Source organism: Lissotriton vulgaris, chromosome 7 (genome assembly GCF_964263255.1).
Source record: "Lissotriton vulgaris chromosome 7, aLisVul1.2, whole genome shotgun sequence".
NCBI lineage: Eukaryota > Metazoa > Chordata > Amphibia > Caudata > Salamandridae > Lissotriton > Lissotriton vulgaris.
Window position 1 is genome coordinate 1,336,713,281 of NC_141695.1, and position 23,255 is coordinate 1,336,736,535.

Consider the following 23,255-nt stretch of genomic DNA (forward strand, 5'->3'; position numbering starts at 1 on the left):
GAGGGAAATACAGCGTAGGAGCCACTGGGCTCTGACTAACAGCCTGTGTCCCCCAGCAGTGCGGCACCAGCGGAGCTCTCAGGCAGACCGGGGCTTTCCCTCGCTGATGGGAGCCCCGGTCAGAACGTCACTACCTCGGTCCGGAGTCAGGCTGGGCTCTTCGCTCTACGGCGGCAGGGCGGGACTTCCGGGTTGCTTGTCTCGGGCTGCGTTGCAATTGGCCGGCCTGCCCAACACTTCCGGGTCGTCGCAGGCAGCGCGGCGGCCCGGCGGGGGCTGCACACACTCCTGGGCTGCGGCGGAGATTGTCGAAGGGCAATGCCGGGTGGGTACCGGCTTTAATTAGATTGTAAAGCGAGGGGGGCACTCATATTTAAATAACAAATGCAGCAGAATTCAGTAAATGCCGGGTGGGCACCGGCTGGGCAGCAAAAAGCACTCTCAAGCGCAATAAGCAAAATAAAGCGCTTTCCAGTGCTAGAGGCAATCCACAGCGCTCCCAGGCATTTAAGGGTTAAAGGTAAAGCACTCTCAGTGCTAAAGGTAAAAGCAAAGCTCCAGCGAGGTCTGGAGGCAGGCAGGGGGGGCAAGGCTGGGCCCAGAGCCAGCTCACTGGGTCTCCAGGCAGGGAGACAATCCAAGTGGCGGTCCTCCTGGCCCCAGCAACAGCAGCAGCCCCCTCAGCTAGGATCCAGAAGCAGAACAAATTGTATGGGGACACAGCCCCTTCTTATACCACTAAATCCTTTGTCTGTAGGTGCAGGGTGGGGGAGAAACCAGTCACAGCTGTTTTTGGAGCACCCTTGATGGCTCAACCACCCCTTTCATTCACTGGGGAGGCTAGGGTCGTCAGTTGTCATCAGTCGCACCACAGGGGGCGGAGCCAGCATTGTGTGGGGAAAGTCCAGCCCCATCAGGAACCAGGTGCACTCCTCCCCAGCCATCAACATGCTAATCTCACACTCACCACCGGGCAGACCCATCCAGCCTACCTGGAGCCAGGCTCACCAGCTCGCTCCAGCCAATCACACGCCAGGTATATTTTATACTAATATGCCAACTCCTATAAGTGGCACTTCCGCCCAAGACACACTCATGCCACATACCTTATTGTGAAGCATTCACTCTCACGAGTTCGCACATACCAAATTCGAGCCTGCACTCCCCACGCATCAGGAACTACCAGGGACACACACATTCCCCATGCATTCCTATGGGAGAGCAGGCCAGCCTAACTACATGCACGCACTTTACTCTGGGACACAGGGAAAAAGTGCGCAGAGACCAAAAATCACTAACACAGATCATAGATTAAAAGCAAAAAGATTAGGGGTGAACCTGCCAGAAGGGCCAAGTCCAACAACTACTGTTTATAATTATACTAATTTCATTACATGAGAAAGTGATTTTATTTTTTGCTCTCCCTATTTTCTTTTTTCCTCCCCTTCTCATCCTGTTTTCTACATATAATTGCAAAAATGTTTCTGGTCTAACTTAATATTGTGCAAATATCTTCAATATATTGTTATTATATCATATTGTGAACCTGCTATCTGTTGTTTCCCTTTTTCCTACTTGATAAAGGTAACTTTTAAAACTTAATAAAAAGTGACAGCCTCCTACGCAAGTGACATGGTGGACAAAACACATCTTTACCCAAGCCCCACAGCCCAAGTATGAGCCTGTAGATGGTGCACCCTTTCCCAGAGACCCTCAAGATCCAAATCCTCCCAATGGACCTACCCCCCAAGTCCCCACTTGCAGCATTTTTCTGCTTACAGGTTTCTCCATAGACTTCAGTAGTAGCATTTGAGGTTACCTTTGCAACCAGTACCTCTGAACACAGACACCCCAGGGTAGGTAACCCAAAACTGCTAGTGGTTTTGAGGACTTTGGCCCCTACTTACCTTAAGTCCAGAAAAACAGTCCTGATAAGTCATTTACAAGTGACCCTATGCAGTGTATGTTTTCTCCCATAGGATAACATTACCACGTTTGAGGTTCATGCCTCAAACCTGACAGCTGTATTTTCTAAGTGTCTGAAAATTGCTAACTCATAAAGTACTTACCTAATCTCATAGTTCTTGTTGTCTAAATACATATAGAAATCTTTTTAATTTTTCTAAATTGGTGTTGGATTTCCTTATTGAGTGTGTGCCATTTATTGACTCTGTGTGTGCAACACATACCTAACACTTTCCCTTTGATAGGCCCAAGGCTGCTCCACCACACTACCACCAAAATAAAGCCTATCGGGATTGCTAGAGCAATCCCCTATGCACTAATAGGGGATTCCTGGACTCTGCATAGTGCATCTCATTTTGGTATGCTATCTAGAGAGTTAGCTTCCTGCAAGGTGCAGCCCTATTGGCTCCCTTGGACTTTAGCTATGTCACTGCCAACCAATTGCATGGTTGCATTTGCTTTTCTGATCCTTGCTATAGTTTGCAGCCAGTTTCCTCCAGACACTGTTGTTTTCTGCCTCTTGATTCCATCTGTGCATTCCTTAGTCTACTCCGTATCATTCTACTGATGTTTGTTTGTCTTTTATACCCTTTTTTTGGTAATATCTTTCCTGGATGTGTTTGCTGCTTTCTGGAAGGTTCCAAGCTGGTCACTGCATCATCTGCTACTCGAACCGATAAGCCTTGTTTAAGTTGTTACATGTATTTTAAAATCAGATGGTATCCGTACTGACCTGCCCTGTGTCTTACAGCTCTTCACATCTAACCAAGAACCATACCATCAAAGCATAAGGTCTTTAGGAAATTTAAAGCTTTAAACTAAAATATTCAAAGTAAAATAAAAGACCAATCTTTTTTCCAACAATTCTAACTTTTCCGATGCATTACCATTGTTTTCTGAGGCTGAGTAAACATAGTCATATCTCACTTTTATTTAACAATGTTGTAAAGCAATAATTTGGGTTAAAATGCTTACAAGCTGTAAACTCAATTGGGGTTCAACCCCAATCAAGATGGCAAAATTCGAATGATGGAATCCTTTTTTTGACATGGTACTTCTTGACAGTTGTGGGTACTATGACTCACCCTGGTCTGAAAGAAGCTGGGGTCCATAAAATAAAAACAAATTATGAGGGTAGCAGAAATAAAGTGTATTATCCTTAGGCAGTGATAGCTTAGATGTAAGCGCCACCCTTGTACTCTAAGGATATCTCAAGAAGGGATATTACTCAGTAATATCACAAATCAACGGAAATGCATGATGCAAGACAATTAATTAATTTCAACTTCTCGGCGCAGCACTTAAAAAGTAGACATAGGGGTCACTCCATTCTGGGCCTCTTTTACAAGGAACTGACACATCTGCATAGATGCGTCAGTTTCCTTGCATCAGTGCCAAATGTCCTTGCGCCACCATGTATGCGCTGTATTTACAATACAGTGCTCCATGGCGCAAGGATTAACAGATGCGTCAGAAATTCTGACGCATCTGTTGGCACAAAAAAGACTCATTGCTGCAGTTGCTCATGAAAGTGACACAACTCCAGGACTGTGCCACAACAGATAGGCAAGTCCCATTCAAGAAGCCCTGCATCATTCCTTACGCCTGGTCCTAGCAGGCTTAGGGATTTTGACGCAGTGAAGGCGTAGAGTGACGCAGTGAAATGTAAATTTCACTGTGTCAGTTCTACATGGCATTTTGCGCGGGAACGCCCACCCTGCATAAATTATAACTGACGCAGGTATAATGTGGTGCAGGTCTTTACAACATGACGCATTTCCCTAGATGCGTCACGTTGTAAATGGGCTGCAATCTGGTGCATTGTTTACGCCGCTGCTGCATCACAAAAAGTGACGCAACAGCGGTGCAAAAGTGTTGTAAGGGGCTTGTAAATCTGCCCCTCTGAATGTAAATTCTGGTAACAATAAAGAAAAGCCATTTGCTCAACTATTTTGCATTATATTGCTATGACACAAGCTCTTTGGAGGAGGGTGGTGATGCACCAAGGTGATCCCTCTTGAGTACTCAATCCTCAGAATATGGCCGTTCTGAAACTGAGAGTCCGGTGAACTGGTGTGGTGATGGCCATAGGGAATTACAATTGCTATTGAAGAGCATCTCCATGTGACTCAGATTTCACAAGGTTACTCATTAAACGACATAAGAGGTGCACTAAGTCCACCTAGATGTGTCCCAGCTCTGATTGCTTCCAGAAAGCTTAAGTGAGTACTGGCTAGCTATTTTGAATCTAGCAGGGAAGGCAAACCTCATTCCCAGTTCCTTAAAAAGAACATGAGCTCCCTGGGGCGAGCACAGCAAAATGACCTTTAAATGAAGATGCCAGGGAAAGAGGGTCTTTTGCTAACAATATTATTTGTTTTGAATCGTACTGACGTTTAAGGAAAAAATGAGTGTTGCAGTGTGCATTTGTGACACAGGCTAGACAGGATGCTGAAAACATGCAGTTAGTTACCTGGTGGTGACTGGATGGGGTGGCATCGTAACACGTCATGTTGTTTGTGGCTGACCACAGATATCCTCTGGACTGTGAAAGGTGCCTTTGGCATCTTGCTCTGGATCCAGTTGGCATAGGCCGCCACCTCTGTGAATACAGGTGGTGCGTTTGGGACACCACAATCCTCGATGAATGGACTGGCAATGCCCACAAGGAACCAGGTGCCCTTCAGGTTGCAGACAAGCGGTGCTCCGGGCTCACCCTGGGAATGCAGAGAAGAATTCATTCTTTCACAAGTTGGTAACACATGCAGCTATATGCACATTGTACACATTGGTTCTATTAAACCTGCTAATCACTTCACAAAGCTGTTAACAAAACTAATATCCCCCAGCAGAAGGTGGAGGCACACTGCTTCTCATCCAATCACTCTATTTGCCCCAATGCATCATGGTAAATACAGTACATGATCACCTTTATTTCAGTAATTGTCTTTAATGCGTTACCCTTGTTGTGCTGTGTATCTCTAGACAGATGTTTCTGGATTCATTGCTTCATCAGTAGAGAGCAACAAGTCATTTTTGGGGGGTGCTGGAAATGCTGCACAGTCTCTTCTCAGGTCTGTGTACGACTCACTGGGCGCAGTTGCATCAATGCAAGCTGATCAGTGCAGTAGCTCAAAGGAGCCTTTTAAAACAGGAGGGTGGGAGCACACTGCCTCAGATCCCAGCACTCAATTTGCTTCAATGCATCATGGTAAATGCACTGCGTGATAACACTTACTTCAGTAGTAGGCACATTGAGTGCTGGGATGTGTGGCAGTGTGCTTCCACCCTGCTTCTGTTTTTGTAAGGAGGAAGGTGGCTTAGGGAAAATAATATAAAAAAGGCACAGCAGCAATATGACAGGAACAAAATCATATGTCAATCTCAAAAATGTTCAAATACTAGCGAATAGTATTCAAAATCTAAACATTTAATGCCCAGGGTTGGAATTGCCTGTCAAAACATTCAAATGTGTGTGTATGTAAAACTTGAAAAGTTAAAGCCAGAAATTGTCCTACCACAGGAAACACACAAGAAGAAAGGAGAATCTGAGAGTATAGGATCATGCCACTATGATGTACTAATTCATGAGACTGCAGACACTAAAATAATGGGTGTGCTAATGTTACTCATAAACCTATAAGGAGTAATAGTACAGGATATGCTATTGAAATATAAGTGTAGATATGTATTTACAAAATGCAGATGGAGACAAGAGATTATTTACTGAACTTTCCATAAATGCTTTAAATCAGGGTTTAAACACCTTCACACAGAACATACTTAGGAAACTACAGTTTGCAGAAGGTTTGTTAGAGACCTTAACCAAGAAGTAGGAAGAGAATTAAAACTGAGATGGACAGAGGGGCACAAGGAGTGATGGCACTTGCCAGACCCTGTTCAGTGGGCAAAGGGCAAATAGGGGCTACAGGGTTCAAACGAACAAGTTACTTACCTTCGGTAACGCTTTTTCTGGTGGATACAGTATCTGCTTGTGGTTTCCTCACCTTGTGAATATCCCCTGCGCAGCAGCCAATCAGAAACTTTTGTAGCTCTCCACGCCAGCGAGGTCATGGACGACGTCACAGAGAGTACGACTCCGCTCGCGACCCCACTGACGTCACTGGATCCATATTAGGGCCTTGTTGGCGTGACGACGTCAGTTCCGCCCTTTTTTCCGTGCCCCTGAGGCACACGGACAGACCGACATAAATAGGCACAGTATACATAGTACACAGTGTTCAAACCAACACATACAGTGTGAAATCAATGCAATAAGCAAGAACAATTAAACACTTCCATTGAAAATTTAAAAAATACACTTATTAGGTATAGAAGTGTGGACAACGGGGAGGTGGGTGGGTCAGTGAGGAATCCACAGGGAGATACTGTATCCACCAGAAAAAGCGTTACCGAAGGTAAGTAACTTGTTCTTCTGATGGATACATCTGCCAGTGGATTCCTTACCTTGTGAATAGAATTCCACAGCAGTCCCCACTCCCGGAGGAGGGTGTCCACTCTTCTATACCAGAAAATCCTGAAGAACAGAACGAGCAAAATGGCCGTCCCTCCTCACTTCGGAATCTAAGCAGTAATGCTTTGCGAAAGTGTGGAGGGACGCCCAAGTTGCCGCTCTGCAAATGTCCTCTGCAGGAACACCCCTAGACAAAGCAGGTGTAAAAGACTTTGCTCTAGTAGAGTGAGCTCTTATACTGTCTGGAGGCCCCTTACCAGCCAGGGTGTAGCAGATCTTAATACACAGGATAATCCAACTTGATAGCGTGCGCTTGTGCACCGCTCTTCCTTTATTGCAGCCAGCAAATCCAACAAAGAGCTGGTCATCCACACAATAGTCCTTAGTCCTATCGAGATAAAAGCTCACCGCCCTCTTAGGGTCTAAACGGTGAAGCCGCTCCTCCTCCTTGGAAGGGTGAGGGGGAGGATAGAAGGTAGGAAGGGTAATAGACTGTCCTAGATGGAAGGGAGCTACCACCTTAGGCAGAAAAGCACCCCTGGTCCTGAGAACCATTCATTCAGCATGAATGGTCAAGAATGGGGGCTTTGAACTAAGAGCTTGAAGCTCACTTACCCCCTTGCCGAGGTAATTGCAACTAGGAAAACCGTCTTAAAAGACAACAACCTCAAGGGACAACTATGTAAAGGTTCGAAAGGGGAACCCATTAGATAAGTAAGCACCAGATTCAAGTCCCATTGAGGCAAAATAAAAGGAGTAGGAGGAAATTTATTTGTAAGGCCCTTCAGAAATCTCAAAACAATAGGAGATTTAAATAAGGACGGCTGATCCGGCAGGCAGAGAAACGCCGACAACGCCGAAAGATAACCTTTAACTGTAGCCACAGCAAACCCTTGCTGCGCTAAAGAAAGAGCAAATAGAAGTATATCTGACAAACGAGCCCTCAAAGGGTCAATGGACTTCTCCCCACACCAAGTCACAAATTTAGACCATCTGTATGAATAGATTGACTTGGTAGAATCACGCCTGGCCAATAGAATGACATCCACCACATCGTGTTGGAGAGAAAAGTAATTCAGGTCAGGTTGCCCCGTTCAATCTCCAGGCATGAAGGTGTAAGGTCTGGAGGTGGGGGTGTAGAACCTGCCCCTCCATCTGAGAGAGGAGATCTGCCCTTATAGGGAGATGGAGCGGCGGGCATGAGGAGAGGTGGAGAAGATCTGTGTACCACACCCTTCTTGGTCAATCCAGGTGAGGTTCCGTGACAATTGTAAGTGATGTTTTTGACTCGCACGAATATGGTCGAGTCTGGTATCTATGAACCGCAAATAACGAGTTTAGTGGATATGTGCAGTTTCGCTGTGCTAACCTAAACCGTTCATTTGTTACGTGGGTTTGTCTATCTGTACCCACGGGTTCCATCTTAGATACGGCATCCATTTTGTCTCTTGCCCTCAAGTAGCCAGCGAACGGACGTTGTCCGCTTCGCGACCCTGGGACTCCCAAGATACTTGCAGAAGCCACATGTCCTTTGAAACTGTCTTTATGACGAGGGGGATGATACTGTAAGGCAGATGGCCCCGCTCGAGGCTCATCTTGCCGTGCCGGTTTATTGTCTCAGCCGTGCATCTCATTAGGCACGTCCTTTTGATGCCTGTAGCTCGCGTTTCCTGATACCTCCCTTTTTACACCCTTTCCAATCCCCCACTGTCTCCACCTTCCTCCACACCTGTTCTTGTTCCTTCTTCGATCCGTTTTACTGCTGATTGGAATGTACAAATGGTGGGAAGATGGGTTTTTACAGTTGGGAACCGCCAAATGTTTCCGCACTTATGTTCCGGACCTTGTGTGTATCAAAGTGACCAAAACGACCCCTCTGGGGGATAACTATGGGAACCAAGCCATAAACCTTTGTGTACCATGTAAACTTATGGGTGAATTGCGTATAAAAGGAGCGATCCACAGAACCAATTTGAAGCAGTCTCCACAAGTAGCACATGTTGTACTTGCCGTGATTTCTGTGTTCCCTGCAGTAAATAAAGCTCGAATCATTGACGCCGAAGGAAGTGTCCCGTGTCTCTGTCACTTGTACGCCGGAGCAGGTTACCCACGAAGGTTTCAGGTGTTGTTCCCTGGCACCGCTGGGTCTTAAATAACCCAGTCCTTCAGTTGGCGCCCAACGTGGGGCTACATCAGTGGTACCGGTCCAAGCCCGACGATCGTGAGGAACTTCGTGTGAAATCTCCGAGGGAAGGTGCACTCCGCTTCATCGATCCTGTTGTCGAAATAAGTGGCCCGAAGACTTTTCCCGCGAAGATTCCCGCCTCCTGACGGCTGCGACGGACTGCTGCCCTGACTGTAGACCTGTTTTGGCGCCTGGAGTAGACCTTGGTATAGCGAGACGATTGACGGGCCTTCCTGGTGACGCCATCGATCTTTGAGTTAAGTATTTGTGGGTCGCTCCCAGTGTTCTTGGTTGTGGTTTTTAGTTGTTGAATGGTTCCATTGCATTTGTGGTTCTTGGTACTTTGTTGTGATATTTGACGACTACAGACGCCAAAAACCGAGGGTTTTCGCTCTTTGCTGGGACTTGGTAAATCCTGTAACCCTTGAAGTTTGTGAAACTCGGCTAGTGTGCAAGATGCCTGGTCGTAGTACTTTGTTTAGTTGTTTCAGACGTTGTGGCACGGATTCCCGACTGGAGGACTCGTGCCCGATACCTCCGGTTGGAACTCCCACTTATGAGCTCTATAGTAAACACGGGCTAGGCCCGATTACCTTTAATGATTACTGGATTCGGTATACTAAGAAGGATGGTGTCCTTAGTTGGCCACCTCATGGTAGCTTTGAGACTCCAATCTTAGATAATCTAGAAGTTAAATTATTTGCGAAAAAGTCAAGGCCGGCCATGTTTGATGCCTTTCGGTTGTGGCGTAAAGAAGCCCGACAGAAAGAAATCAGACAGACTAAACGAAATCAGAGAGATGGTGTTGCTACCATTGTAAAGAAAGCAGAGCAGTTTCAGCGTGATAAGGAGGATAAGGAAAAGGAAGTGTTCGATAGGCTACAGCGTATGTCCATAGATAAATGCTATCCTGCTTCGCCTACGGAGTCGGATAAGAAGGAAGAACCAGTTGAGGATCCTTTAATGTCTTATCTTCTGATGTTACCAACTCCATATGTACAGGGTACCGCAGCTCCTGTGGTTCCCCCTGTACCTATTCTTCCACCTATTCCTCAGCCTGTGCCTCAACCTGCACCTGTTCTTCCGACTGTTCCTGCTCCTTTGTCTGTTGCTATCCCTACTGCTCCTCCACTTCCACATACTCCTGCTCCCGCTACTGCTCCTGTTTTGTTAACTCCTGTTGTTGCCTCTGTTTCTACCTCTTCCCTTGTCAGTCCTGTGTCCTATACTTCTCCCTCTGTTCGTAGTCGTACTTCTCCTGTTGCGGCTAACTTCTTTCATTCTCTCGGACCTGTTCTTGGGTCCGCTGGTTCAGATGGTCCTCAGAGACGTAGTTAGCTTCCCGGTAATAGGGAACGCGCTTCGTTATATAATATGGCGATGGGTTGGATGACACATCCTCTTAGAAATCCACCACGTGTTGTACTCGATACGTTCTGTCAATTCAATATACCAACCCAAAGATTTGTGTTCGAAGAAATGTGTAAGGTCCTTCGTGATCAGATATCTGCTGATGCACCTGACGAGGTGCTGTCCGCTTTGTCCGATCTACAGCTCCAGTTCTCGAATGGACTGATAGTGGATACCAACGTTCGACGTGCTGTTGAGCGGTTGCTATCTTTCCGTCCTACTCCTATACCTCAAGCCTTGTTTGTTGAGGATGTTGAAAGGCAGCCAGATGAGTCTGGTCAATTTCCTATGCGCAAAGTTCCACCGGTATGGATGCCAGGTAATCCTGCAGCTGCTCCACCGATCTTGCCATATTTCCAGAGAGTGTGGATACACCTCCCATGGAAACGTTCAGAGGTGTTACAGGTGAAGCAATCATTGCCTGACCCTCGCAAAAATCCTACAGGGTACTACAAGGAATTATCGCAGCTCGTAGATGCTACGATAATGAACCTTGCTGATATCGATATGCTGTTCGGCAATGTCGTACCGCAACCAGTATGGGCTAAAATCCGTCAGGAAAATCATCCGTATGAACTAGGTGGTGATTGGGCTGCCATTGTAGCGGCAGATGGTCGACAAACTGGTGGTGCTAAACCCGAGCAGTTGATTGCTGCTCTCCCTCAACGAATAATTACGCTAATGAAAACTCTTATGCCAGCTATGAGGGTGAATTGGGACAAATTGTCGGCTTGTAAACAGAAGAAGGACGAGAGTGTCTCCGACTTCTTTACGAGATTCGAGGAGGCATTCATCGACCATAGTGGTCAGGATATGGGTACTGAGGGTGGCCAACGGTTGTTTGTGGATAAATTTGTCTCTAACTTATTGCCCGATTTGAGCAATAAATTGAAGAATTCAGAAAGTGCATGGGCCGTTTCTACCTCAGCTCAGATATTGGCCACAGCACAATATTATGAGAATAGAGAGAAAGAAGAGAATGACCGCGCCGATAAAAAGACGAAAGAGCTTAAAACTAAAGTATTGTTACAGCAAGCGTATCCTCCACGTTCGAATCAGAATGCTTCGCAACAAAATAGATCGCAGTCGCAATCTAACCGACCACAATCTAGAAATGACTCCTCTTCCCAAAGATCCTCTTTAGGGTACAATCAGTGTGCCTATTGTAGACAGGAGGGTCATATAAAATTCAATTGTCCTGTTTTGAACGACCGTAATAGTGGTAATTCATCTAGAGGAGGTCGTGGTGGTTCCCAACAGACATCACGCGGTAGGGGTCGTTGTGCTCAAAATGATCGTTCAGATAACCAATCGAATTCTAATAACTGTTTTGATCAACGTGGATCATCGCAAGGACGATCTGCGCAGTACAATGTAGATGATTATTACGTCGATCAGGGAACTGACGACAGTAATTACTAGGACAGCCATAGACAAGGAGAGGGAGTGGTATCAGTTCCGGTTGATCAGAGAGGGCCTTACGTCGCAGTTGCTACATCGGGCGTCGTTGAGCCTTTTCTGTTGGACACTGGTGCAGCGAAAAGTTCCATTATGCATTCGAAACTCCCTGGCGCACCTTTGTCTGGCTTAACCAATGTTTCCGTTGGATTCTCTGGCGCCCCCGTTAGCAATCCAGTTTCACGCCCTTTGCCTCTTACAATTGGGCCACGTGAGCTTGAAGCTCCGTTGATTTTGACTACTGGTTGTGGTGAAAATCTCTTGGGTCTGGATTTGCTAAAACGTTTGTATGCAACTCTATATTGTTCTCCTGCGGGTGTAAAGCTTACGTTGGGAGAGAAGGTTGTCTCTCCTATGTACTTGTCTCTTGATAAGCTTCCACCGGAATTGAGCTCCCTTCCTGCATCTTTGTGGGCAACAGGTCCCAATGATGTGGGCCTGCTTGACATCTCCCCTTATGTTGTTCAGTTGAAATCCAATGTGCGATTGCCACGTATTCCCCAATATCGTATTTCCCTTGATGGTGAACGAGCACTGTTAGCGATCATCTATGATTTGATCGACAAAGACGTTATTGAAGAGACTCGGGGAAACGTGTGCAACAGCCCTGTACTGCCTATTTTAAAACGTACTGATCCTTCGAAACCACCTGTTTATCGTTTTGTTATCGATTTACGGGAGGTTAATAAAATTGTGATTCCTCAGTTCCCTGTTGTGCCTGACATCACGGCGCTACTGACTCTGATTCCAGCATCTGCGTCTTGGTTATCGGTGATCGATCTGAAGAATGCGTTCTTCAGCATCCCGATCGCAAAGGAGAGCAGAGACCTTTTCGGTTTCTCTCTTGGTGGGCGCAGCTTCCGGTTTAAACGCGCTCCTCAAGGCTACTGTGAGAGTCCATCGATTTACAGCCAAGCCTTGAAGGGTCAACTGGATGCGTTTATGTTGCCGGCTGGTGCGTCCTTAATCCAATATGTCGACGACTTATTGGTAGCTGCAGATACTCAGGACATTTGCAAAATTGCTACGGTGTCGTTGCTGCAACATCTCTGCGAGTTAAATCACAAGGTGTCACCTTCTAAACTCCAATATTGTTGTCAAGAAGTAACATATCTAGGTCACTTATTGTCAAAGGAGGGAAGGCGGTTGACCCCAGAAAGAATTGCAGCAATTGCGCGAATGACTGTGCCAGCAACACAAAGAGATGTGCGTGCCTTTCGAGGTATCACGTCGTACTGCAGGCAATGGATTCCAAATTTTTCATTGCTAGCGAAACCATTGGTGGCTCTTACGTGCAAGGATGTTTCTACTCCTTTACCATGGACGGAAGAATGTTAGAAAAGTTTTTCTGAACTGCGTGACTCATTGTGCTCGGCTCCTGTGTTAGGCACTCCTGACTACAGTAAGCCATTCACATTATATGTTCACGAGAGGGAAGGTTGTGCTTTGAGTGTCTTAACGCAACCTTTTGGTGGTAAGCAACGTCCATGTGCATATTTTTCCTCGACCTTGGACCCGGTAGCTAGAGCGTTGCCGAGTTGTCTGAGAGCAACAGCGGCAGCGGCGGTGTCCATTCGACAATCAGCAGGATTGGTCATGGATAATATGCTTACGGTGATGGTTCCGCATGCAGTCGACACTCTTTTAAATCGTACGAAAACTCAGCACTTGACAAGTGCGAGGTTGTCCGGATACGAGTTGACGCTTCTGGCAAGTCATATTCAGATAAAACGTTGCAATGTTTTGAATCCGGCAACTTTGTTACCCATTAGTACAGAGTCAGATGAAATAGCAGCCCATGACTGCTATTTGCGAACAGAGGAGGAAACAAAAGGTCGAGTGGACCTTAAAAACACTCCTTTAGAAGATCCAGATGGAACACTGTATGTAGATGGTTCGTGTTTTAAATTATCGAACGGTGATGTGACCACTGCGTATGCTGTTGTAACTTTGAGTACTGTTGTGGAAGCTGCGAGATTGAATCAGAATTCTGCCCAGGCTGCGGAGCTGATTGCCTTAACTAGAGCGTGTGTGTTAGCAAAAGATAAACGTGTGAATGTGTATACTGACAGTCAGTATGCATTTGGCGTCGCTCATAGCTTTGGACGATTGTGGAGAGAGAGAGGTTTTCTGACATCGCATGGTACGAAGATTCAGCATGGCCAGCTTGTGAATGATCTTTTGGATGCACTTACGTTGCCTAAGCAGGTAGCGATTGTTAAATGTAGTGCACATCGTAAGGTGACGGATGATGTCGGTCGTGGTAATGCGTTTGCGGATGAGACTGCTAAGGAGACTGCCCGGAACCTTAGCACTCGAATGTATGTGACGAGTTCAGTTAGGTGGCCTACAGAGTCGAGTATGTGTGAAGACACTATTGAGAGCGTGAAGGCGATACAAAATGAGGCCACTGAGACTGAAAAGAAGAAGTGGAATGAAAGTACGGGAAAGTTAGATGCGAATGGTTGTTGGATTGATTTGTCGGAGCAGAAAAGATGGATGTTACCAGATGCGTATGTGCTGGCTGTTGTGACGATGGCACATGGGTTAGCACATATTAGCGTGAAAGGTATTTGCAAGTTGTTATCTCCTGTGTGGAAGAATGATGGTATCACGAAATGTGCTGAACGCTTGGTTAAGAACTGTATGGTATGTATGTTGTACAATCCTGGTAAGGGAACCCCAACTCCTCCTGGTAGTTTTGCTCCCCCTTCATGTCCCTTTGAGGTGATTCAATTAGACTTCATCCATATGGAGAGATGCAATAACTTGAAATACGCTTTAGTTGTGGTTTGCGCGTTCTCCCGATGGATTGAAGCCTATCCTCTCAAGGACAACACTGCTTTGTCAACGGCAAAAATCCTACTGAAGGAATACTTTCCTCGGTACGGAATGCCTCGGGTTGTATGGTCTGATAACGGAAGTGAGTTTGTGGGAAGTGTGATGAAGAGTGTGTGCAAAGGCCTTGGAATCAATCAAAAATTCCACAGCGCCAATCATCCCCAGTCAGCTGGTTTGGTTGAAGGGTATAATGGCACCCTTAAACTAAAATTAGCGAAGATTCAGGCTACGACTGGTCTTTCGTGGCCTGACGCTTTACCCTTAGCCTTATTGTCAACAAGGGCAACCGTACACTCCCGAGTAGGGCTCAGTCCCTATGAAATAGTGTTCGGTCGTCCTGCAAATGTTTGGGGGGTCCCTAGACCGGGTGTGTTCTGTGATCTTGAGTATCCGATGTTGATTGACTATCTTCATGACTTGACTGCTAAACTGAGGTTAATTCACCAACAGGTTAACGAAGCACTGCCGACGCAGACTGAGGGTCCAGGCCACCAGCTCCAGCCTGGAGACTGGGTGGTTACCAGAAATTTTTCTCGGAAGAAGAACTTGGAGCCCAGGTTCACCGGACCCTACCAGGTCCTCCTTGCCACGAGAACTGCTGTTCGTCTTGAGGGACGGAAAAACTGGGTGCACGCCACCCATACGAAGAAAGTCCCTATTCCGTTGCCGGCAGACTCATGGGTGAGGAGAGGCATTGCATCAACTGAAACCGAAGGGTTGTCGGCGTTTGTTCCTTTCAGCGACGCACAACCTGTCGGAGAATCCTCAGTGCAGCAGGAAGACACTGTTGAACATTTGTCATCAAAAGACTCAAGACCAGAACATTCGACTGATCAGCAGGACTCTGTCTCTTCAACGGATCCTTTGTTTGACGAGCAGACACGTCCTGGGAAAACCCGATACTTTTTGCGATCCCGCACTAAAGACTAATAAAAAGATCCTGTTCTGTCCCTTGACAACTGCATTATCCCGTTTTCCACGATCAATCTGAACACCTGTATCATTGTAATTATTCTTGTACATATTGAAAGTTTTTTCCCTACGTATTTTTGCTTCCACAGCTGAGAGACATTGATTATAAATAAAGGCCGTAGGGCCGCGCTCGTACTTCTTTCTGGTTAGTAGGTCTTGACACTAGGTTAAAGACCGTCGGTTCCTGGAAACTCCTGGGAATTGACTACTGCTACACAGAACGAAGTGCGTCAAGAAACGTTGCGGACGGTCATAGGGGATGGCGTTTTCAAAGCTGATGGATGTGGAAAGAGCACAGGCACAAAGATTTGAGCTGCAGCGACTTAGTCGTACGAAATATTTTATGTTTCAGATATTTGTATTGTTTTTGATTGTTTCTGCATTTTTTGCGGGTGGGGTGTACTATATGATGTCGTACTTCTTACCTTCTGCCATACCTACACCTATTCCTACTTCTGACTCTAAATTCACCTCTACCGTGTCTCCTCATTCCTTCCATATCTTACCCGAACACGAGCAGGCTAGACGTGCAGAATTTCGCAACAATTCCTTTATTCAGCTCCTTCACCAGCACCAGTTAGTGGTTAACACTACTAATTGTTGGGTGTGTGGGTTAATGCCACATACCACAGATAAGGGAATTCCATATTTGGTTTTACCGTATAGTTCCCAGGGTTCTGCTCGAGCATTCCAAACAATGTTCCGAAGCGCACTAGGTTTCCACCCCATTCGAGAACCACGTTCTCCCTACTCTGGCCCTGGCTCGTATCAGAAGCCTTTGTCTATAGCGATAGAGGATTTAGATAGCGATATCTATGATCCCTCGCTTATTCCCGAAGAAGAGGTACAAGCCTATAGGGTCCTGAGTAGAGGCGAGTATAGTGTGTTCACTAGTGAGAAACAGCTTAAAAGCTCACCCCCGATATGGGTCGTACCCCACATTGGTAATTTTTGTCTCATAGGTCGTGGCCGAAGATCGAAAGCCCGACTTGGAGAGAGTGCTTGCACTGAAAATTACATATTGCCGATGGTATCGTCCCCTGTGTTTCTGGCTGCCAAGGGTAAATACTTTATCTGCCATGATCGTGCGTATGCATGGTTGCCCTTCGACTTTGTGGGCTCATGTTTTATCGCAAATTTGTTGCCTCCGACGTTTACTGTAGATGCAGATTATCACAAGACTAGAGTTGTGAGAGGCGTAATTAGCGAAGAGGACACTGCCGGTCAAGAGGCAGGAGACTTTTTCAAGGGTTTCCTCCCGTTTTGGGGGCCTATGGTTAATAGTAGGAACCTGAGACAGTTGACTCGAGTGGTGGAATCGACAGCTAATATTACTGCCAGTGCCCTTGGTAATATCACCACAGAACTTCAGGCGGATAGACTTATGACGTTACAAAACCGTATGGTTTTAGACGTGATCTTAGCAGATCGAGGTGGGGTATGCAAGGTGATCCATTCGAGCTGCTGTATTTTCATTCCAGATAACGCTCCGACTGTTTATCAAGCCATCTCAAAGTTGCATAAGATCTCTGAGTCCATACACGTGGACGTAGGGGATTGGACGCTGCTTGGGTGGTTTTGGGGCCTGATGTCGACTTGGGGTTGGAAGATTCTGATGATTATCGGAGTTGTTGTGGTGTTCCTGTTCACGTGCTGCCTTTGCGTGCAGTGTGGTCCTGCCTTATGTGGCCTCTGTGCTACAACGTGTATAAGACAGCCGCCTGTTACCAAAGAAGCTCGATTGGACAGAGCTATGTTACAGCAACATCTAGATGGTCTGATGAATATCGAGTATGATTCCGACTAGTGCTTGCCTACATGAGGGCAAAAGGAGCGTCTGAGGTTCCGTGACAATTGTAAGTGATGTTTTTGACTCGCACGAATATGGTCGAGTCTGGTATCTATGAACCGCAAATAACGAGTTTAGTGGATATGTGCAGTTTCGCTGTGCTAACCTAAACCGTTCGTTTGTTACGTGGGTTTGTCTATCTGTACCCACGGGTTCCATCTTAGATACGGCATCCATTTTGTCTCTTGCCCTCAAGTAGCCAGCGAACGGACGTTGTCCGCTTCGCGACCCTGGGACTCCCAAGATACTTGCAGAAGCCACATGTCCTTTGAAACTGTCTTTATGACGAGGGGGATGATACTGTAAGGCAGATGGCCCCGCTCGAGGCTCATCTTGCCGTGCCGGTTTATTGTCTCAGCCGTGCATCTCATTAGGCACGTCCTTTTGATGCCTGTAGCTCGCGTTTCCTGATACCTCCCTTTTTACACCCTTTCCAATCCCCCACTGTCTCCACCTTCCTCCACACCTGTTCTTGTTCCTTCTTCGATCTGTTTTACTGCTGATTGGAATGTACAAATGGTGGGAAGATGGGTTTTTACAGTTGGGAACCGCCAAATGTTTCCGCACTTATGTTCCGGACCTTGTGTGTATCAAAGTGACCAAAACGACCCCTCTGGGGGATAACTATGGGAACCAAGCCATAAACCTTTGTGTACCATGTAAACTTATGGGTGAATTGCGTATAAAAGGAGCGATCCACAGAACCAATTTGAAGCAGTCTCCACAAGTAGCACATGTTGTACTTGCCGTGATTTCTGTGTTCCCTGCAGTAAATAAAGCTCGAATCTTTGACGCCGAAGGAAGTGTCCCGTGTCTCTGTCACTTGTACGCCGGAGCAGGTTACCCACGAAGGTTTCAGGTGTTGTTCCCTGGCACCGCTGGGTCTTAAATAACCCAGTCCTTCACAGGGCGATCAATATAACTTGGGCCCAGTCTTGGCGAATCTTCCTCAGAACCCGAGGAATCAAGGGTATGGGAGGAAGTGCGTGAAGGAGCTGTGAGTCCCAACTCAACTGAAACACGTCCCCCAAGGTTCCTGGTACTGGAAACTGGAGACTGCAGAATGACGGGCAGTGAGCATTCTCGTGAGTGGCAAACAGGTCCACCTGAGGAGTTCCCCACATACGGAAGACGTGACGAACCACCTCTGGATAAAGCCTCCACTCGTGGTCCGCTGAGAACTGCCAACTGAGACTGTCTGCACGCACGTTCAGAACTCGGGCCAGATGATTTGCCTTCAGACAAATCTGATGGTCCTGAACCCAGGACCAGAGACGCAGAGCCTCTCTGCAGAGACACTGCAACCCCACTCCTTCCTGTTAGTTGACGTACCACATTGCGGTGGTGTTGTCCGTCAGGACTTGAACCAACCGCCCACGAAGGGAAGGGAGAAAGGCCTTGAGTGCTAGACGTATTACCCTCAATTCTAGAAGGTTGATGTGAAGCAACCTTTCCTCTGGTGACCAAAGACCCTTGATCTCCAGATCCCCCAGATGAGCACCCCACCCTAGAGTGGATGCATCCGTTATCACTGTGGCAACTGATGGAGGTAGATGGAAAGGCTTTCCTTGAGACAGATTGCCTTCCACACCCCACCAAGATACATCCGCAGCAGCTTCTCTGGAGATCCTCACAGACTACCTGAGATCTCCGTTGTGTTGATACAATGCCAGCGGAGACACCACTGGAGTACCCTCATGTGCCAGCGTGCATGGTTGACCAACAGAATGCAGGAAGCCATCAGACCGAGCAGCCGAAGGACCTTCAAGACTGGAACGACCGCTCCATTGTGAAACAAAGGAATCATTTCCTGTATGTCGCAAATCCGTTGTGGAGGAGGGAATGCCCGAAATACAGTTGTATCCAGTACTGCACCAATGAACAGGTTGCGCTGGGAGGGCACCAGGTGAGATTTGGGTACATTTATCAAAAAACACAACCTGTACAACAACTGAGTTGTGTCTTGCAGATGATGGAACACTTTCTCTGGAGATTCCGCCTTGATCAGCCAATCATCCAGATAAGGGAATACTGGAATCCCTGATCTTCTGAGATGTGCTGCCACCACAGCCATCACCTTGGTGAAGACTTGAGGCGCAGTAGTAAGACCAAACGGAAGGACCACAAACTGGTAATGCTGTGATCCCACCGTAAAAAGGAGATACTTCCTGTGTGACCTCAGGATTGGGATGTGAAAATATGCATCCTGCAAGTCGATCGACACCATCCAGTCTTCTTTTAGCAGCGCTTGAAGAACCTGTGCAAGGGTGAGCATCTTGAACTTCTCCTGCTTCAGATAAAGGTTCAAGATCCTGAGATCCAGGATTGGACGAAGTCTGCCATCCTTCTTGGGGATCAGGAAATACCGGGAGTAGCATCCCTGACCCCTTTCCTGGTCCGGAACCATCTCTATCGCACCTTTTCGTAACAGTGACAGAAGTAGGTGGTCCTCCGAGCAAAAACCTTGGCAAGGAATGTAATCCGGAGGAAATTCTCGAAAGGGAAGAGCATACCCATTCTCTACGAGATTGAGAACCCAAAGATCTGATGTAACCGATTCCCAGTCCCGTAGAAAATGGGTAAGCCGACCCCCTACAGGACCCACATGATCCGGAATGGTGGATGTAGGGCTGCTTTGCTGATGATGGAGCGGGTTGGGAAGCGGAGGAGGAAGAGGAGGAGGAGGCTTGACGTCCTTGAGGACGAGCTCTTTGTCTGCCCCTGTGGGATTTATATAGTGGATTTTGCTGTTGCTGCTGCTGTTGTACTTGACGGTAAGGCCGAAAGGATGCACGCCCAAAACCTCTAAACCTCTTAGTCGCAGAGCCTCTGGACTGCAGCCCCAAAGATCTGGCAGTAGCCCTACTGTCCTTAAATCTTTCTAAACCTGCATCAGCTTTTTTCCAAAGAATCCAGTATCATCAAATGGTAAATCCAACAAAGCTGCCTGAACGTCCGCTGAAAAGTCAGATGACTTCAGCCAAGCAGCCCTTCTAGAGGCAACAGAAGTTCCCATAATGCGAACAACTGAATCAGCAGTGTCAAGTCCACTTTGAATCACTTGATGTGCAGCTGCCTGTGTATCAGCCAACACCTCATTAAAAATCCTTCCTGCTGTCCTCAGTAATCTTTGGAGCCAACTGCCGTACAGACTCCATCAGAGCATGTATATATCTCCCCATGAGACATTTGGCATTAGTTGATTTTAGAGCCATACTCCCAGAAGAGAAAATCTTCTTCGCAGTCTGATCCTGTTTCTTGGACTCCTTATCCCCAGGCACTTGAGGGAAAGCACCAACAGACTTCTTCGAACAGGCTGCCTGTATAACCAGACTTTCAGGCAAAGGATGTGAGGATAGAAACTCAGGATCACCAGGAGCTACCCATACCTCCTTCCAACACCCTTAGCCACTGCAGGAGCTGTAAGAGGCCTGTTCCAAACCTCCAATATAGGCTCAGTCGAAGCCTTATTAAAGGGAAGCAATGGTTCTACAATCGAAGATGGGGAATGAAGGACCTCAGTCAATATATTAGCCTTGAATTCAGCTGTAGGCAAAGTCAAATTTAAAAGAGCCGCAGCCTTTTTAATGACCACATGGTATGGTGCAACGTCCTTTGAAGGAGCATCAGAAACAGAGTGTGGTAAATATTTAATTACCGTCCTAATTTCTATGCAGGTAAGTACTTAAAATAAAATAACTCAATCGGAAAGAAAGACGCAGAGTCCGTGGTGTTAGAGTTCTTAGGGGTTTTATTCCTTAAAAAGGAATGGTTCTCGAACCGGATATCGGGTTCCTGACACCACTGGGGTTCAGGAAGGGATAGAGCATACTTTATTGACAATACATAACTTTTATACTTAAAGCACATAATGGAAACCAATACAGAAGGCGTAACAGCTGAGAGAAACAAGATAAGAGCACACACGTGTTAGCAATACGTAATCAGAAGGCGTGAACTAGGCGTGAACACAGGGGTGTGTGCTAGAAACGTCACATGAAAGTGTCACAAGTGGGGGGGTACATAGCTGAATCTTGCAATGTCAGCAGAAATCTGAGGTCCGGATGCGTGCGCAGCTGCATGACGTGTGATTGACGTGAGGCTGGAGGGTGCAGGGGACTTGACATTTACACTAGAGGAAAGAGACAGAAGTCTGGCATGTCAGATCAACTCGTTCCTATATCATATCTGATATCTGATGTTTGGGAACCATATTATCTAGAAGAAAAGGTCTCTTGGGCAGAGGCTATCCTATACTTGACTATGAATGCGTGCATATGTGCCTACGTGTCTGAGTGTAAAGCGAGGGGGCCATGGGCCTACCATGGTAACGGGAGCGGAGCTATGAATTACTTGCATGGAGACAGAAAGGCCGGGCCCTTTTCTCTGCAGCTGAGGGGTTGTTTATCTATTCTGCTGGACTGGAATGTGTTTTCGGGAAGCTAAGCTTGGCTATACTGATAACGTGAAGGTAAAATACTGTCTTTGGCAGGCAGGCAGGCCGAGCCAGGCTCCGCTCGCCTCGCAGGAAGTAGGACAGAGTTCACGGGGGGGCATCCCACGTTGCAGTTTCAGGAGGCAGAGATGACTTTGAAAGGAGGCTCGATGACAGAAAACAGGGCCTAGCTCGCACAGAGCCAGAAATACGTGAAAGTGCACCATACAAAGACGGTGGCAAGGCATACTTAGGAACAGAATATCCGACCCATTCAGGGTGGATCTGAAAGAGGACACGTTAACGTTGAACGCAAATGTATTTGCGTCTTCATAGCTGGCACAGGAGGGAAGTTACATGCACTTTAAGCTCGTACATGGAGACGGTGGGGTACACGTTAGGGAACATTTCTTGACCATAAAATTTATATTTCCTCATTCCCTCCTTGTTCCCTACGGACTCTTCATGATACATCAATCTTCATTAATCCATTTATCTGTGTAGTTAATATCATCTGCTCATCCTTTTTCACATGGGATTTAGAACGTTGACTTGAATGGGGAGTGCAGGATGTGGCGCACAAGCCGCAAATCGCTGGCCCACATTGTAAACATAGACAGCAACTGAATACTATAAGTAGTATTGTTCCAAGGAGTGACAGTATTTTCCATCCCCAAGCTGAAATAGTAGTCCAGAGCCAACCGGACCAAGTCCAAGTGCCTGGATTCTGATGTATCTGACTGGCTATCTTATGGAGACGTGTAATAGCCTTATATACGGACGGAGCATTATCTGGAATGAAAACACAGCAAGCTGACCAGAGGACCTTACAGGCTCCTCCTCGATCGGCTAGTATCACGTCAATAATGAGACGATTTTGAAGAACGACAAGTCTCATAGCAGACTGTTCCTCAGTCAAGTTACCTAGGGCGGAAGTAGTCTCTTTCACTACTGCTTCGAGAGTTCTGGTCAAGTGACGGATAGACTTACTATTAAAAATAGCTCCTAAATAGGGAAAGAAACCTTTATTGAAATCTGTGTACTGTTCCCATGCTGTCTCAGTATAGTCGACAATTGGGAGATCTCTTTTTGGTCTGTGAACTAGACGGGAATTTCTATGATAATCAGGTGGAGCTAGGAAAACAGGTGGCAGTAAGAATCCAATGTAACAGGTCCCATCCCAATCTAGTGGCAAACGTATGTATGCTGTCTGACCACAAATGAAATAGGAATGACGTTGAGGAAATATAAATTCTGGTCAAGTTGTGTTCCCTAGCGCGTACCCCACCGACTCTATGTACGAGTTAAAGTGCATGTAACTTCCCTCCTGTACCAGCTATGAAGACGCAAATACAGTTGCGTCCAACATCAACATGTCCTCTTTCAGACCCACCCTGAATGGGTTGGATAGCCCGTTCCTAAGTATACTATGCCAACGTCTTTTTGTAGTGTACTCTACATGTTTTTCAGCTCTGGCAAAGTAGGCCCAGAATATCTGCCATCGAGCCTTTTCTCCTTTCTGACTCTGGGAGCCTCAGGCTGCCCAGGCTGCCCAGGCTGCCCCCGTACCCGTGAACTCTGCCTTACTTCTAGCGCGGCCCAGCGCGTTCAGCTCAGCCTGCTGCCTGCCAAGATTGACTATAACCTTCGAGTTATCTGTTCTGCT

The 23,255-nt window shown here is 46.8% G+C and overlaps 1 protein-coding gene across 1 annotated transcript in view; it reads right to left on the reverse strand.

Moving 5' to 3' along the window:
* Nucleotides 1–23,255, reverse strand: part of LOC147703646 (polyserase-2-like) — a 1,078,318-nt gene that overhangs the window by 278,513 nt on the left and 776,550 nt on the right. Inside the window, exon 11 of the mRNA XM_086929536.1 lies at nucleotides 4,439–4,682. Coding sequence (XP_086785662.1) covers nucleotides 4,439–4,682 — 244 coding nt within the window. The remainder of the gene's footprint in view (nucleotides 1–4,438; nucleotides 4,683–23,255) is intronic.